Source organism: Numenius arquata, chromosome 8 (assembly GCF_964106895.1).
Source record: "Numenius arquata chromosome 8, bNumArq3.hap1.1, whole genome shotgun sequence".
Lineage (NCBI taxonomy): Eukaryota > Metazoa > Chordata > Aves > Charadriiformes > Scolopacidae > Numenius > Numenius arquata.
The window spans coordinates 23,633,612-23,649,011 of NC_133583.1; the positions used below are offsets into that span (position 1 = coordinate 23,633,612).

At 44.2% G+C, this 15,400-nt stretch overlaps 1 protein-coding gene across 1 annotated transcript in view; it reads right to left on the reverse strand.

Moving 5' to 3' along the window:
• WNK2 (WNK lysine deficient protein kinase 2) overlaps positions 1 to 15,400 on the reverse strand; it is a 114,283-nt gene that overhangs the window by 26,992 nt on the left and 71,891 nt on the right. Inside the window, exons 10-18 of the mRNA XM_074151380.1 lie at positions 12,566 to 12,757; positions 11,003 to 11,542; positions 8,210 to 8,515; positions 5,323 to 5,372; positions 2,689 to 2,854; positions 2,492 to 2,608; positions 2,161 to 2,328; positions 1,887 to 1,932; positions 611 to 727 (exon numbers count right to left, since the gene is read on the reverse strand). Coding sequence (XP_074007481.1) covers positions 611 to 727; positions 1,887 to 1,932; positions 2,161 to 2,328; positions 2,492 to 2,608; positions 2,689 to 2,854; positions 5,323 to 5,372; positions 8,210 to 8,515; positions 11,003 to 11,542; positions 12,566 to 12,757 — 1,702 coding nt within the window. The remainder of the gene's footprint in view (positions 1 to 610; positions 728 to 1,886; positions 1,933 to 2,160; positions 2,329 to 2,491; positions 2,609 to 2,688; positions 2,855 to 5,322; positions 5,373 to 8,209; positions 8,516 to 11,002; positions 11,543 to 12,565; positions 12,758 to 15,400) is intronic.

Below are 15,400 nucleotides of genomic sequence, written 5' to 3' on the forward strand. Positions count from 1 at the left end.
GGGGCTGTTCAGCCTGGAGAAGAGCAGACTGAGAGGGGATCTCGTCAGCACTGATCAATAGCTAAAGGGCAAGAGGATGGGGCCAGACTCTTCTCAGTGGTGCCAAAGGGCACAAACTGGAACACAGGAAATTCCACCTGAACATGCGGAAAAAGTTCTTTCCTGTGAGGGTGGCAGAGCCCTGGAACAGGTTGCCCAGAGAGGGTGAGGAGTCTCCATCTCTGGAGACATTCAAACCCTGCCTGGACACGTTCCTGTGCAACCTGCTCTGGGTGACCCTGCTTTGGCAGGGAGTTGGACGAGATGATCTCCAGAGGTCCCTTCCAACCCCTGACATTCTGGGATTCTGTAACAGCAGTCACTACAACTTCAGCTACCTTATAGCGTAAGGCAGAGTTAAAATACTGAGACTACCCTGAAACTCAAATAAACTTTCCTAATTTGGTTCAATAGTAGGAACACACTTAAAATGCCTGACTTAACAAAATTCATCATTTTCTTCCTCCAACTAAATGAAGTGAAACAATCACAACTAAGACAGGTGAGAATAGAAGAGAGATGATACAGCAGCTTCAGAGAAGAAAACGTTTTCTATAATGTTTGTAAATACCTGGCCCTTCAGACTGCTGTGTACTCTGAGGTACCGGTGGAGAAAATTCTGGTGCATCAGTAGTAGGGTTTTCCACAACAGGACATATAATAAACCACCTTTTTCCAGTATGCAAAACTAGACATGAAAAGAAAAAAAGAAAGTAAACACAATAGTTTCCACCGATTCCAGATCATCTGTCAAAACCTAGTCTTAATTTCCATGTTTAGAAAGAAAATCAGAACTTGTAGTAGCCAAGATTAAATCAATGGTTCCTATTTTGATTCTCATCCCTTCTAGAAGGGAGGCAGTGATGACTCCTGATTCTGCCAAAAATATTAAGCTATTTGAAAATTTATTTTCAAGCATTCATACTTTTAGAAGGGTAATATTTATATACATGAAAATGTTATTAACAGTACTGTGGACAGTCTTCTTACAATGAAAAATTTGTTAATTTTGTAAAGTTTATGCAGCTTAACTTTTCCATGTTGGAAGTTTTCTAGCTAATATTTCCTTCCACATCTCATCTCAGAGCCTGGCATACGTAAATGGCAAACCAGAACCATACACACTTTATAACTTTCATTAGTAGAAAAACAAATGTTTTTTCCAGTACATTTACAGGCAAAAAAATAAACCAGATGTTTTGAGCAGAAAGCCTAGTTTGGAGGATTCCCAGTTTCTGCCCTTGTCAAAGAAGTTCTAAATTATCCTTCTCCCCCTGTCAGCACGGAGCAAATAAATGTGCAGTAACAAGAATTTTGGAGGCGATGCTTCCTTTGGCAGAGGTTTCATTTTCCCCCCCCAGCAGGTATTACAGAGGGAATCAAGGGCCAGTTCCCTCCCCATTCCGTTTGTCTGTAAAACCCGTAAGAAACAGTTGTGTTCAGAAGGCCAAGATCCCCTCTGCAATACCAAAGTAGCTGAAAATGTCTGGGTTAGAAATTTCAATTAAATTACCAACGCAAACATAATATTTTATCTTTCTCTTGCAAACGTAGTTATTGTTGTGAAAAGAGTATGTTCATCTGTAGCTTCTTGACTTTTCCACCACTGATGACCAGCGTGTGGAATTCAGGGCTTCCCTACGTGTCCCCAGATGTTAGGCTCATCTGCGTTATCACTGCCGTCTTCCAGGCTGCCAACAGCAGGGACCACCGTTGCACCCATATTTCTAGATTTATCTCCAACCACCAGTAACTGGCAGATTTCCTCCTAAATCTAGCAAACTCCTGCAGAAACTCATCGCTGCCTTAAAGCTTGAGATGAATTTTGTATTCAAAGGCACATTTACCATTTTGTTGATACACAGGTGTCTTCATCTGAGACTGCCGCTTCTCCTGTTAAAAAACAAAACCAAAGCAATTGAAGAACTAGCTGTCTTGTATCAATGCAAGAGGAGCATCATTCCAAGGAGCACTCATGTTGTAAGCCTTAATGGGGTAAAAGCATTGTTTTTCTAGCTAGAAAACATTTTTTTTTTTAACATAGGATGTAATATTAGCTTACAGTAACCGATTGTTAAGAAAAAGGAATCAAACTAGAAATCTTTATTTAACATTTCTTACCTCATTCATTTCCAGTCTATCCGTATCTTGTTGGGGACTCGCTCCCTGATCAGAACTTCGTTCTCCTTCCGTATCTTCACTGAGCATATCTTCTGCTTTATCAATAATATCTTTCATTTGTTCAATAAATGTCTCTTTTTCACTCTGCAATATGAATTCATTCTCTACCTATAAGACCACATCAAAATAAAGAGGAAAACAGTGATGTTTTGATTAATGCCCAATTCCACGGCTATCAGTGAGCTCGGTCAACAAGTACAGGTGAGAGTACATTGGCTGAAGCAACTTGGTGCTTTCAGGACCCACGGGCGGCCGCATCACCGAGTCTTACCATATAAGTAGCAATTTCCTCTGGCGCATCCCCATCCAAATCAAACTTAAAAGTCACCATTTTGTGATTGTGTGTTTCCAGCTGGCATTCCACCATCTTATCCCCCGTGTTACAAACCTGCAGGCAAACGTTAACAACAGTTATTTCTGGTAAAGCCAAAGGAATCCTACAGTTACCCCCAAAGACGTTGTACTTGCATTTAATATGGTCAGTTTGGGTCTGCTGGACTTCTCCTGGCGCGAACGAGCGCGGGTAGATTTCTTATGTTTCTTCGAAGACTTTCCTTCTTGTTTTCCACTTCCTATTGCTCCTTCAAAGCTGTCGCTCATCTCCTTACCCGAAGCAACATCTGGACTCATGTAGCTTTGTAAAAGAAAGGAAGAAAAACCCCAAAATAAAACCACTGTCACACACACTGGAGCTATACATAGGTAAGATAAACAAAAACAGGAACTGCAATAAATGCACATCTGCACTCTTTTGGCCCAAACTGAGCCAGCTACTGAAAGATACTCAGTAAGGGAAGGGAACTGCTCCAGGTCAGCTCGCACTCCGGCTACCACACCTACTGAGAAATGATCTATCAATATTTCTGCTAATACCATGGGGAAAGTCCCGGCACTCTTAATATATTGCTACCCCCTTCACCCTTACTGCCCCCCTCTGAATTGCACAAGTTCCTATTTTTCTAAGGTCCAGTTTTCTCAACTCCTGCCTGTCTGCACTCACAGCAGAAGGTCTAAATGGGGTCAGTTTGTGTTTGTCGGAGACGAACGAAAAGAGGGAGAAGTCGGTACAGCATCCCGTAAGAGACTGCCTCTCCTCTCTCGGCAGTTCTTGAGGATCAGAAGGAAGGTTTTATGCCACAATATCCCAGATGACCATCTGGCAACAGCATATTATTTTTAGCAGCCAAAACAGTAGCTGCTAATAACCTTGTTGCAATATGACATGTACAGAAAACATTGACATGCAAGTAATTTGCAGGAAATTTCCAGGGGTTCATAAAAACCATGTCAGGAAGGAACCTTGTAAGGCCATCTGGCTTATTTATTACCCCAAGGTATGATCGCTCTGCCTAAACCAGTCCTCACAGAGGTTTGTGTAAACTAATCTTGCAAAGCTCCCGTGAGATTTCATAACCTTCCTGGACAATTTATTCCTGTGTTCAGTTAGCCGTTCAGGCACAAAAGAATTCAGGTCCAATCTCTGGATCCCTTTCTTAAATTTAAGGCTTTTACTTCTTGTTCTGCACTAGTAGCTTATTCCTACTCCCTTTGCAGCTACTTTCTATGTGTTAGGAAAGTGAAGGCTTTTTGTGCCTAGGATATATTCTAGATTGCATCTTTGCTGCAATTGCCAGCCTTCTGCTTCATGTGCCCTTACCCTCCACTCTACCAAAGCACAGCTCAGCCCCAGCGCCCAGTCACCGATGCACCTGGAATCGGGAGATGTCCCCCTGCAACTATCAGACACGGGCTGACACAGGCTCCCCTGCTGCTGCAGTCACCACAGCCAGCTTTTCAAACACAAAGCTGGAACAGGCAAATTAGAATTCAAAAGATGACTGAAAATTTGATGTGCCTTTCTACAACAGACTAGATAAAATGAGTTAATTTTGTCTACTTTATTTATAGACAGAAATAACCTATGGTCACAAAAAATTAGATTTCACTTTCCACGTAGTTATTTAAAAGCAGCAAATTCTTGGGAAAAAAGGTTCCACTTTAAGGTTGCAGGGTTGCACTGACTTGCATCAGGCTGATGTTTTTGGTAGGGTAGCATGAAAACAGTAAGAGAGTAGTGTCTTCAAAGTTCATAAACTTAACTCATCTTATCCAGGAAAATAGAAAAGAGTCACTAAAATCCTAACTCCAAAGCCTTATAATCAGTGAGGATGAAGCTGATGCTGGCTCCTGCAATAGGCAAGGCTTACGAACACACACCGTCGGTATCTACCTTATCCAGACCAAACACTCAAAAGCCCAGCTTATTGCTGGTGCGGAAGCAGTAGCTGTGGCTGGGGAGCAGCAGATGCCTGTGGAGGGGAGTCCTGCCCCAAAGCCCAGCCACTGCCCCCAGCCAAGCCCTCTCCAGCCAGCAGAGAGAGCCTTCCTCTCCCCAGTTCTTCCTCACTGCTTCCCCTCCAGCTTCCCAGTACACAAACAGGCAGCTGAGGGCTGGAAGAAACTGAAATTTGCTTTAGGTTCTGAGGAGGGCTGAGCTGGCTTGGGGGTTATTTATCGTTACTTCTGTCATTAGCATTATTGGGCTTGACCGCGGCCTTGTATCCTGCAAAACTAAAGAATAGGCTTGAGCTGTGTGTTCCAGCACTTGTAACCATAGCTTTGGGTGGCTCAACACACAGATCCCACCAGTACACCGTTCCCCGTAACATGCCTGAGGAAAGACCATTACAGAAGGTGATACAGGCATACCCAGTTCATTCCCAAAAAGGGAATACACTATTTACCCAATTATACCAGCATAGCATGTTTTTATACAGATTCAACAGCATCAAAAACAGGGTCTGTGCCACTTATCTTAAGAGGAAGAGAAGTTACATGCTGAAACGAAAACTGTTGTAAATACATCAAGGCACCACCCAAACTAAAGAATTAAGAGTTGGAGGAGCCAAAACAGGCACACTGGACACAGAACTTCTCAGCTTTCTCCCTAGACGTGCACCCTTCCATCTTCTCCTGGTCGGCTCCTGCTGCTCTTCTCTCCCCCAGAAAAGGGGCAAGCACTTGGCCCAGCCTTGTAAAGAGAGAGGAAAAACAGCCTCCAGAAACAAAACATTTCTTATGCCAAAGAGATTATAACGATACCTTTCACAGCTCTGTGATAGAGATTGAAGTTTTTCCTGTATTGCCTGCTCCTAAAATGTAAGAAAAAGTCATTTAAGTAAATGCATTGCATTGGCAGATGAAAAACACCTTTAAGAAAGGTTTTGCTCTCGAGACACCAGTAAATCCTAAAACATTCTGTTTAACCAATTCTTGGAACTCGGAAAAAAATAAACGTCCCATTTTACCCTCCCAACATTACTTCTGTCCAAAGCATCAGTTTCTGTACACAACCACTTTCTAAGACAGAGCCACGGATCTGCTGGTTCCCCTCTGTTGTCTCTGAAGCAGACGAGGTGGTGACAGAAACAGTTCTCACCACAATGGGAAAACCTGACTGCAGGATAAATCTGCATCAGCACCTACCTAATTTTATTTTTTGAATGGATATAACGTATAAGCTAATTTGCTTCATTGCTTTGTACAGTTTCCTGAAATATGTTAAGTATTTTCACTCTATTTGGCTTATTATGAAATTTTCTGGGCAACTTATAAATAAAAGATAAAAATTCATCATTTAAAAACACCACCCTCACACCATATCCCCTTGCTCGCTACACAATAGACATTTTCCCCAAAAGCTTCCCTCTTCACCAGTTGCGATGTTAGGACAGACATCGACAGCGTGACTTTCACATGGGGTAGACCCATTTTCACAGAATTTGTGATGACGATGCCCCTGGCCCTGCAGTAACGAACTTACTATGTATGTACATGGACACACACCTGTGCATGTATATAACTGTGCATGTATATACACACAACCCAAATATATTCATAAATATATATAATTTCATATATATTTACATATATATTTACAAATATATGTCTATAAAATCCTTCTATAGACACACAGCTGGAGACAAGCCCTTTGACCACCATCACAACATCTTCTTACACCAAAGCAGCTGGTGGACTGGAGTTAGGAGCTTAGCGGTTAACCAGTCAACCCCGCTCACTGCAGATACTGCCACACATACGCCATGCCAAGCTTGACTGCAGTTTCCGTAAAACCGCAAAATTAATGAACAGTGTGAACACAGACATAATGTATCTACATTTTAGTAATGCACCCAATCAAGTGCCTTACAAAATCTCGTTTGCCTGATTGGTTTGGAAGTGAGTCTGCCACACATTTAAACAAAAAGTAAGAGATAAAAACGTTGTGGCAGAGTAGCAACAAAAAGCAGTGTTTTGAATATACAGAGACACGAAACTCCTCTTACACCACATAAAACCTTAGCAATATATGTCATAAAATCAGCATGGGGAGCACGTTGATCAGTTTGACCAACCCATGATATTGGATTGATTTCTTAAATTGAAAGAGAGACGGGAGTTAAATTCCAGATGAAATATGAGAACAAAGTTAGCAAAACAGTGGTTAAACGTTCCTAGGGCTATGATAAAGTGACCAGACAGACACGTACCCCAGTGGGCACAGATTTCTCAAGTGATAGAGGACAACTTGTATCCCCTACATCACTGCACAATAACAATGAGGTTTATTCCTGTCCCCAGAATCTCTAATGGGATGGACCCTGTATTGAAGGCTGTAGCTCCGGCATGAGCTGCGCACATAGAAAAAAGGCAGTTGGAGAAGAAATGCCTCGAGTAAGGGATATGCCCAATGCAGCCAGGCTTTACTGGGGGATCCTGCAAGTGAAGCACTATAGACGGGTTCTACCATTTCTGCTGTATCTAACCTACAGGATACAGCAATTCACCAGAAAACATCCTGCATCACACCAGGAATATTTATTTGACCAGAATTAGACTGCCACTAGAAGGACAGGCAAAATGGGGAACTAGAATGTAGTTTAGTCTTGGCAGCATCCTCACTGAACACCTTCTGGAGCAGGAGTTCAGCTGTACCTCTAATGAGAGTCCCAGGTTGTACTGTGAGCCGAGGCATGCGGCAAGTGCATGGAAACGTGGGGAAAGCGAAAAGAGATTTAGTTTGAAAAGATGGACACTGTTACTTTGGGAGGAAAGGTAGCTGAGAACAGAGAGCCTCAAGAGGAACAATTCTGAAAGCAGAATGGCTGAGGGACATTTCCATTCAGAAGCGGAGAACAAGTTAGACTTCTCTACTGAAATCTGGTACAAATGCCAAAACCTTTGTTTTGCTTTGCTTATGGATATCTATTAAAGACTTGAAGAGAAGGAAACGTTCTGTGACAGTCTGTCAAGACTGAAGGTTAAACAATTCTGGGAGTGGAAAGAAAAGTCAAAATAGCAGACAGGAGGAGCTGACAGTTCTATAAAGACAACCAATAAAATGCATCTTGCTTATATGACCACTGAGAATTGGGAACGGCTATGAATATCTGAAGAAACAAAAATCCCAGGGCTAGACGAGAATTCAGGCAATGCAGGAGGATACAATGCTAAATGAAATGGGAAGAAGACTCAAGCTAAGGAGCATGAAGAGCTTTTACATAGTGAAGAATCTGATTATGGAGCAGTTTCTTAAGGCAAATGATGGTTGGTAGCACAAGTGCTTGAGACATTTAAACAAGACTGGACAAGACATGGATGGAACTCTACAAACAGCTTCTTACTGACCCATGGCACTTAAAGTAATTCCTAGCTCTGTGTTCGTGCTCAGCTATAGACAAAGAGGAACTTGAGTCTTCCTGCCTCATTGCGTCAAGGAGACATTTCACGCGGTACAATGTGCAGTTCCCAGCTTCATTTGAAATAGCCAATTATTTGCTGACCCAGAGTTGCAAGTATCTAGGACAAGTGGCTCTGTATGGTGAGGGGGGATAATCTCCCTTGTGAAATAAGCCCATTATTTCACAAAGGAGTAACTAAGAAGGTTAAGGGTGAAGCTGGTGAGTTACTTCAGAGGAAACGGCTCTACCTCTTGAGATGTCTCCATGACTGCCTGGAGAGCTGAGGAGGGGGCTGGGAGCTGCTGACCCAGTGGCTGGGAAAGATCGGGCTGGAGCTGCAGCAGAGCCGAAGGCTGAAGAGGCAGACAGTGGTCTATGGGGACAGGAGGACTAGCCGTGGCAAGGCTGCCATGAACCTGGGCAACGCCTTCTGGGGCGCCGCGGGCAGGCAACAGCTCCGGCTGCAGCTGCAGAGGCGGCGACAGGACTATCGGAGGTTGCACAGGCAGCACGGGCACCTGGGCTCCAGCTTCCAGAGGGTGGCCAGGCACCTGCTGCAACACAACACACAGCTATTAAAACAGGTCACTGCCCGGGGCGCGGGTGATACACATGGCAAAAAGCTGCCAGAGTCCCCAGAGAAAGGACTGTGACTCCACATTTGTGTGGTCTCTGCTGGGAAGGGTAACTCATGAAGAGTTCAAATTTACTTTGAAACGACCCAATAAAAATCTAAGGATTCCTCCTATATAATTACGACAATGTGTGTATTGCTCAGATGCTATACAATTCGTAACAACAAAGCCATATTTCACTAAAAAATTAAAATTTCCGGTTATGAATTCTTTGTCCTGAATAGTTTGCTCTGCTTTCAATGAGCCTACCACAATGTCCATGCAAAGAAAAATACACTCTACTCATAATCTAAATTAGGATTTTTTTTTAAAATCTGCTATATATGTAGAACCAGTAGCTGGTATAGACTACACAATTAACTCTTTTATACCAGTGGCTCACAGAACACATGGTTTTCCATTCAATTTAAACATTTAAAACACAAGTTAACTCTTGACATGCTGAGCACCAAGGCCCCAATTCTGCAAAGGCTCCCTTGTGTTCCACACACAGAGGAAGTTTCATTTATCTCAGTGGATTTCTTCAGTGCATTAAAATAACTTGTGTGCATAAGCGCTTGGTGGGAACTGGACCGATGCAATTCTATGCCAGCTACCTTAGAGACCGCGCTGTTATACTGCATAACAGCTCTTTTGAGTTGTACATTTAAGAACAGAACATTCTCCTTTTAGGTACGTCATGTATTTTTCCAAGGGGACTGAGTTTGCAGGATGAGGAAAAAGGATAGAAAGGAAAAAGTGGAAGAAAAAAGGCTTTTTAGTACTTGGTAGAACTCTGCCTAATTTTTACTTTTTTAAAGTATCATCACCTAGAGATTTAGAACATTTAGAGAATATATTAAGAAAAATATCAAGACTCAGATGAGAAGTAGGCCACACAACTTCGTTACTGCGTGCTCTCTGCAGATTCTAAATATGAGCTGAAATTATTATTCCAAGTTTTAACATGGATAAAAGTAAAGATGCGATGTGCTTTGCAACACAAGTTACACGACTGCCTAAGTGGGGCTGTTAGAATAGCAACTGTGGTGCACATTGCAGAAGAGCAGTGAAATTCACTTTTTTTAAAATCTTATAAAACTAGAGTAACTCACAAAATATTTTAATGTATAATTTACCTGGGCAAAACTAAACTCAGAGGTGCTAAACATCAACTCCCAAAACAGCACTGCTTTGGAAAGCCTTTATTGACAGAAATACTCTCCATTGAAAGTACTTGAAAACATGGAACAATGTACTTTTTAATATCCCTCTGCACTTTCCTATTTTGTTTGTAATAGCTATTTTTTATCCTAAAAATATTTCTATGCTACTCTTTCACACATAGTTGATAGCTAATGACTGTGTCAGGACAGGTGGGGAATATCAGTGCTACAGTTTTGGTGTTTGCTGCGTGTAACAGGCTGGATTCAGGTCCCCCTAAAGCCATCAGAAACACTCTGGCTAATGAGCTCAGAGGTAATTGTCTTGGGCTCCATGTTGCCTACGTTGGTATTTCTGTACCAAAAATACAATATACCAAATATATTTACCTACAAATGGTATTTCTGTACCAAATATACGGCTGACGAGAGAAATTTCAAAATGATGTACTGCTTTGAAGATGCCGTGATATGGCAGGTTGCGATGGGATGTTATGAATTTTAATCAGCATGTTATGGCAAAGTGATGCAGTAGAACACAGATTTTCAAGACCGCTATTATTAACAGATTTAGTGCTCTCTCCTGCTCGGGCCAGACTGCATTTCGTGTTGTCATATCACAGATGGGGCAATAGAAGTATTTACAGACTCTGTCAACAAGTCCCGAACCACTTCTCTTGTAAATAGTGCTAATATTAGAAGCTCCATTTTATGCTTCATTTCTTTGATATGGGGAAAGGGTCTGCAGCTAGAATTTGTTCTCGTCTGATAGACCTCTTCCATGCGGTTTTCTGGAGTCGTTATCAAACAGCCATTTCCCTTTGCTGTTTTAAAGCAGTTCTACACCAAAACAAGTCCATCGCTCCTGCCAGTTCACCCATATTTCACCAGGACCACCCAACAGGGTGGGGTGAAGGCATCTGCCAGGCTTTTGGCTGCTGTTCTCCCACCACAGGAGAACGACAGCTCATACTTCTCTCATGTTTGAGATGGGAGAAGGAAGAGGGCATACAAAAAGTGCTCGTCTGCTCCTTAGATCTGTCCCTACGTCCTCGATATTCACCTCTCCCTGGGTGAACACCTCCCCTGCAGCACCGGACTGCACAGCTCTAGCAACCACCTCCAGGATCAAGGTGGAGAAGTTACCAAAGCATCTTAAGAGCAAGGAAAAAAAACCACCTCCCCACTGCCTGCTGGCAGTGGAGCAAGCCCTGGGAGCGCCCTGCGGCCCCGGCTTGCCATGGCCCCCCCGCCGGTGGATTACCTGGTGGCCAGCCCCGGGCGCAGACAGAGCCTGGTCTGCAGGATGGACAACGCTCGGCTGAAGCGACTGAGGAGGTGGAGGCGGCTGTGGCTGGGATGCTGCCGGTGTGCCCTGCGTGTGGTGGGGAGAGGGCGCTTCGCTCTGGAGGAGCTGCTGGAAGGTGGCGGGGTACATCGGCTGCGGGGGGAGCGGGGGCACCCCGGGGTGTGGTGGCAGCGCTGGCACCCCCGTCGGAGCCACGGCAAGCAAGGGGATGGTGGCAGCCGGCATATTTGGCACTATTGTTTGGCAGGGCAAGACCAGAGAAGCCACGGTGGTGTGAGGAAGGTTGACTGCCTGCATGGGGAGGGCGGGGGAGTTGGGGGCCATGGGCAGAGCAGGGTTCATGGGGAGGCTGGGCAAAATCACGGCCGGAGCAAAGTACTGAGAAGGAGCGGGGATGGGGGGCACGTTTGCAGCAGGTATATCAGAGAGGTTTGGAGGAAGGCTGTCAAGTCCTGCCAGAGGAGTAATTGCAGGAATGACAGGAAACTGAGGAATCTGAAAAAAATATAATATCACATAAATTGCAAGTGCTTTCACTGACGGTACAAAGTAGTTTCATTTGCCATACAAGTACGTAAAAATCACCTGTGCCATGATGATAATTATGTCTGTTTGTTAATCACTTCCATTCATTTCCTGAGGTTTATGAGTAAATCATTAGCAAAAGAGAAAAAAAAAATTCATTTGGGGGGAATCTTTTTATACCTTAGAAACTTAAAGCTATTTCTAACACTAGCTTGAAGCCTTCAAGCAACATACTAAATTAAAAGCTGCTTTCATTTTAACGGAAATGAAAAGGAATCGGACCAGACAAAATGTAAAATTCTCTCATGCAAAATTCAGTGAGACAATTTAAAACCCTTGTCTTTAAGCAGGCTGGCTGCAACCCAGGCAGCAGGGAAGATCCCACAAAAGGGTTTTTACAACCAAAACCTCCCAGTGACGCAGCTCCCAGACTGTAACTCCCCTGTCATCACGGGAGCAGCTTCTTCCCCTTGGCACAAGCTGTGTCACCTGAGGGTGGCTGTCACTAGCAAACCCACTAACGGCACCAACAAACCCTCCCAGGCCCAGGAGGGAAACAGAAATGGGGCTGAGAGCTGGGGAGGGGGCAGGTGGGTGGCAGGGAAAGTGGTGAAATCAGGAGCTCAGAAACAAGAAAAAAAATGGGCAACTTTTCATGCTCTGAAGCCTGGGATGGGGAAGACAGTATGCCAGAGGGGAAGGTGCAAAAAAATAAAAAAAAATTGCAGTTATTGCAATTTTGTAAGTGCCATTAACTGGATTCTCTAGGCATGACACAGGATTACTCACAAAGGAGATTTTTGCTTCACCAAACAAAAACAAATAGTAAAGAAAATCACTGGAATTAGGAGAAAATCTATGTTCTTATGGACTAATTAAATTGGCATGCATTCAAAATAGCCACACAAACAAACCACAAATCATGTTAATTATTAGCCAGAAAGCTTTACTCAAATGAATGTATTCACATACAATTTTTTTCAAGGGTGTTACCTGGGAAGGTGCGACAGGTGGCATCTGTGGCACGGTGGAGATCTGGAGGGGTTTCAATTGGGTGCTGCTGGCGGCCACCTGCGAGGTCTGGGGCTGGTAGGGGGGCAGGAGGTGGGCTGCAGGCTGGATGGGGCACACGGGCTGGCTGGCAAGCACCTGCTGCAGGGAGGCTTGCTGTGATATGGATGGCTGCTAGGAGAGAAAGGAGGAATAAAAAAGGGCTATAGGCTGTGTATTATGACTTCTGCCTGGGCACAGCTCCAAGGATGGCGTAAATCCAGCAGAAAGCAAGGAAAAAAAGTGGTGGAGCGGGTCTGCCTCAGCTTGTATGTGCTCTTTCTGCCACCATTGAGATACCTGGGTGGCTGGTGCCTCTCCTCTGCTGAGTGATGCACCGCCGCCAGGTCACCTTCAGTTAAAGCAGGTTTAGTTGGAGCTGCACGAAACTCCATGTGGACATTCCTAACTAAATACATCAGTCAGGGAAAACAACCACATCCATGGGTTTGGTTTAACTTTGCTGGCTTTAGGTAACGGGTTTTTTTCATTAAACCCATGCATCTGTGAGTTGAAGACTTATTGTATGTGCGCTTTTTCAGGCTCCTGCTTGACACACAAATTGATAGTTTACAAAACTCATGTTGTTTTCTATGTAAAGAAATTTCTTCTAAGTAACAAGCAATAGGACAAGAGGAAATGGTCTCAAGTTGCACCAGGGGATGTTTAGGATGGATACTAGGAAATATTTCTTCATCAAAAGGGTTATCAAGCCTTGGAAGAGGCTGCCCAGGGCAGTGGTGGAGTCGCCATCCCTGGAGATTTTAAAAGCCGGGCAGACGTGGTGCTGAGGGACATGGGTCAGTGGTAACCTGTCAGTGTTGGGTTGATGGTTGGACTTGATGATCTGAAAGGTCCCTTCCAACTTGGATGATTCTATGATTCTATATAGAACCGATTCACTGGACACAGCCACCCGTTGCTCTCTCCAGGTCAAGCTGCACAGTCTGAACAGAACTGTTGCTGGGAGAGGGGACAGTTTATAGGAGAGAAGGGCGCTCTGAATTTAAACACTATACAAGAGCCTATGTTTGAGACACATTTAAATGCAAGCTACATTACCTGAAAAGACAAGTTCTAACTGTCTTGGAAAGGTTATTTGTAATGACTCAGACTCTAAATCCCAGAGATGGTTCTAGTTGGCCCTGTAAAATCCCCACCTACTAACTTCAAAGATTCCTACTATGCAGATTATACCCAGCTAATCTTGGCATTCAACAGCTGACTACATAATGTGGCAGGTGCTGAAAGATACAACACTTATTATCCGAGACATGAATAAAACACAACAGTTACAGTAACAGCTGGATGCCAGTTATATTTCTGAGGTGCAGTAGTAACAACGTGGCAGCCAAAAAAGCAGTTTTTACCCTTCCAGGGAAAGCCGTGCTCCCCTGGCCTGCCGGATGTCATGCAGTAGAACAGAAATAAGCAGCTGCATCAAAGCTGAAAATCAGTAACAACTTTCATATACCTCATGCTATTAGTATCTCCTTCTTCAGTTCCTCTAATTAATGCTGAAATTACATTAAAAAAAATCTGTTTCAGAAGCATAGGACTGAGACACCACGTTGGCTCTGGACTGACCTACTTGGGACCACAGGATTGACCAGGGTGATGGGTACAAGTTTCTCCTGGGGAGATTATGATTGGAAACAACAGAAAACAATTTCACAATGAGAAGAATCAGCCATTTCAATAATCTTCCCAGGGAAGCGGTGGATTCCCCATCATTGGACACTTTTAAAATTCAGCTGGACGGAGTACTGGGCCACCTTCTCTAGACTGTGTTTTTGCCAAGAAAGGTGGGACCAGATGATTCTCAAGGTCCCTTCCAACGCGTGACTGTGTGATTCTACAGTTGCTTCACCTACACTCTGCAGCAAAAAGAACCTAACACCATACCCAGTGGTCAGAAGGGAACTTTAAAATGAAGAGCCAAGTGTTACAATCTTTCATCTTTGCCACTTCCACTGTAATCACCATCATAATATTTTGCTCTGTGCTTTTTTAGTGGCAGGATTCTTCAACCAGTTGTTAGGTATTAATACAATAAAACCGTAGAAGATGTATCAAGGAAGCAAGATACCATCCACCCTTAAATAGCTAAAATTCAACCACAGCCGGTAAGTTTCCAATACAAGGATCAGTGAACAAAAGACCATTTGGCCACTGGTACCAAGCGTCTGGGGCTGAATGCACGGAAAGCCACGAGCAGAGCAAGACATGCTGGAGATGGCATCGAGTAACTCTGCACAGCACCAGCTCAGCTCCTGCCGTGTTTATTGGAATCATGGAATGCTTTGGCTTGGAAGGGACCTTAAAGCCCATCCAGTCTCATCCCCTGCCCTGGGCAGGGACACCTCCCACCAGACCAGGTTGCTCAAAGCCCCATTCAACTGGTCCATGAACCCCTCCAGGGATGGGGCAACCACAGCTTCTCTGGGCAACCTGGGCCAGGGTCTCACCACCCTCACAGCAAAGAATTCCTTCCCCAGATCTCACCTCAATCTCCCCTCTTTCGGTGTCAAACCCTTCCCCCTCATCCTATGGCTCCCCTCCCTGATCCAGAGTCCCTCCCCAGCTTTCCTGGAGCCCCTTTAGGGACTGGAAGGGGCACTAAGGTCTCCCCAGAGCCTTCTGTTCTCCAGGCTGAACCCCCCCAACTCTCTCAGCCTGTCCTCACAGCAGGGGGGCTCCGGCATCTCAGGACAGCATTAGTCCTGTCTGAGTATTCATCTTGCCACATTAAAAAACCCCAAACAATTACGCGGCTCT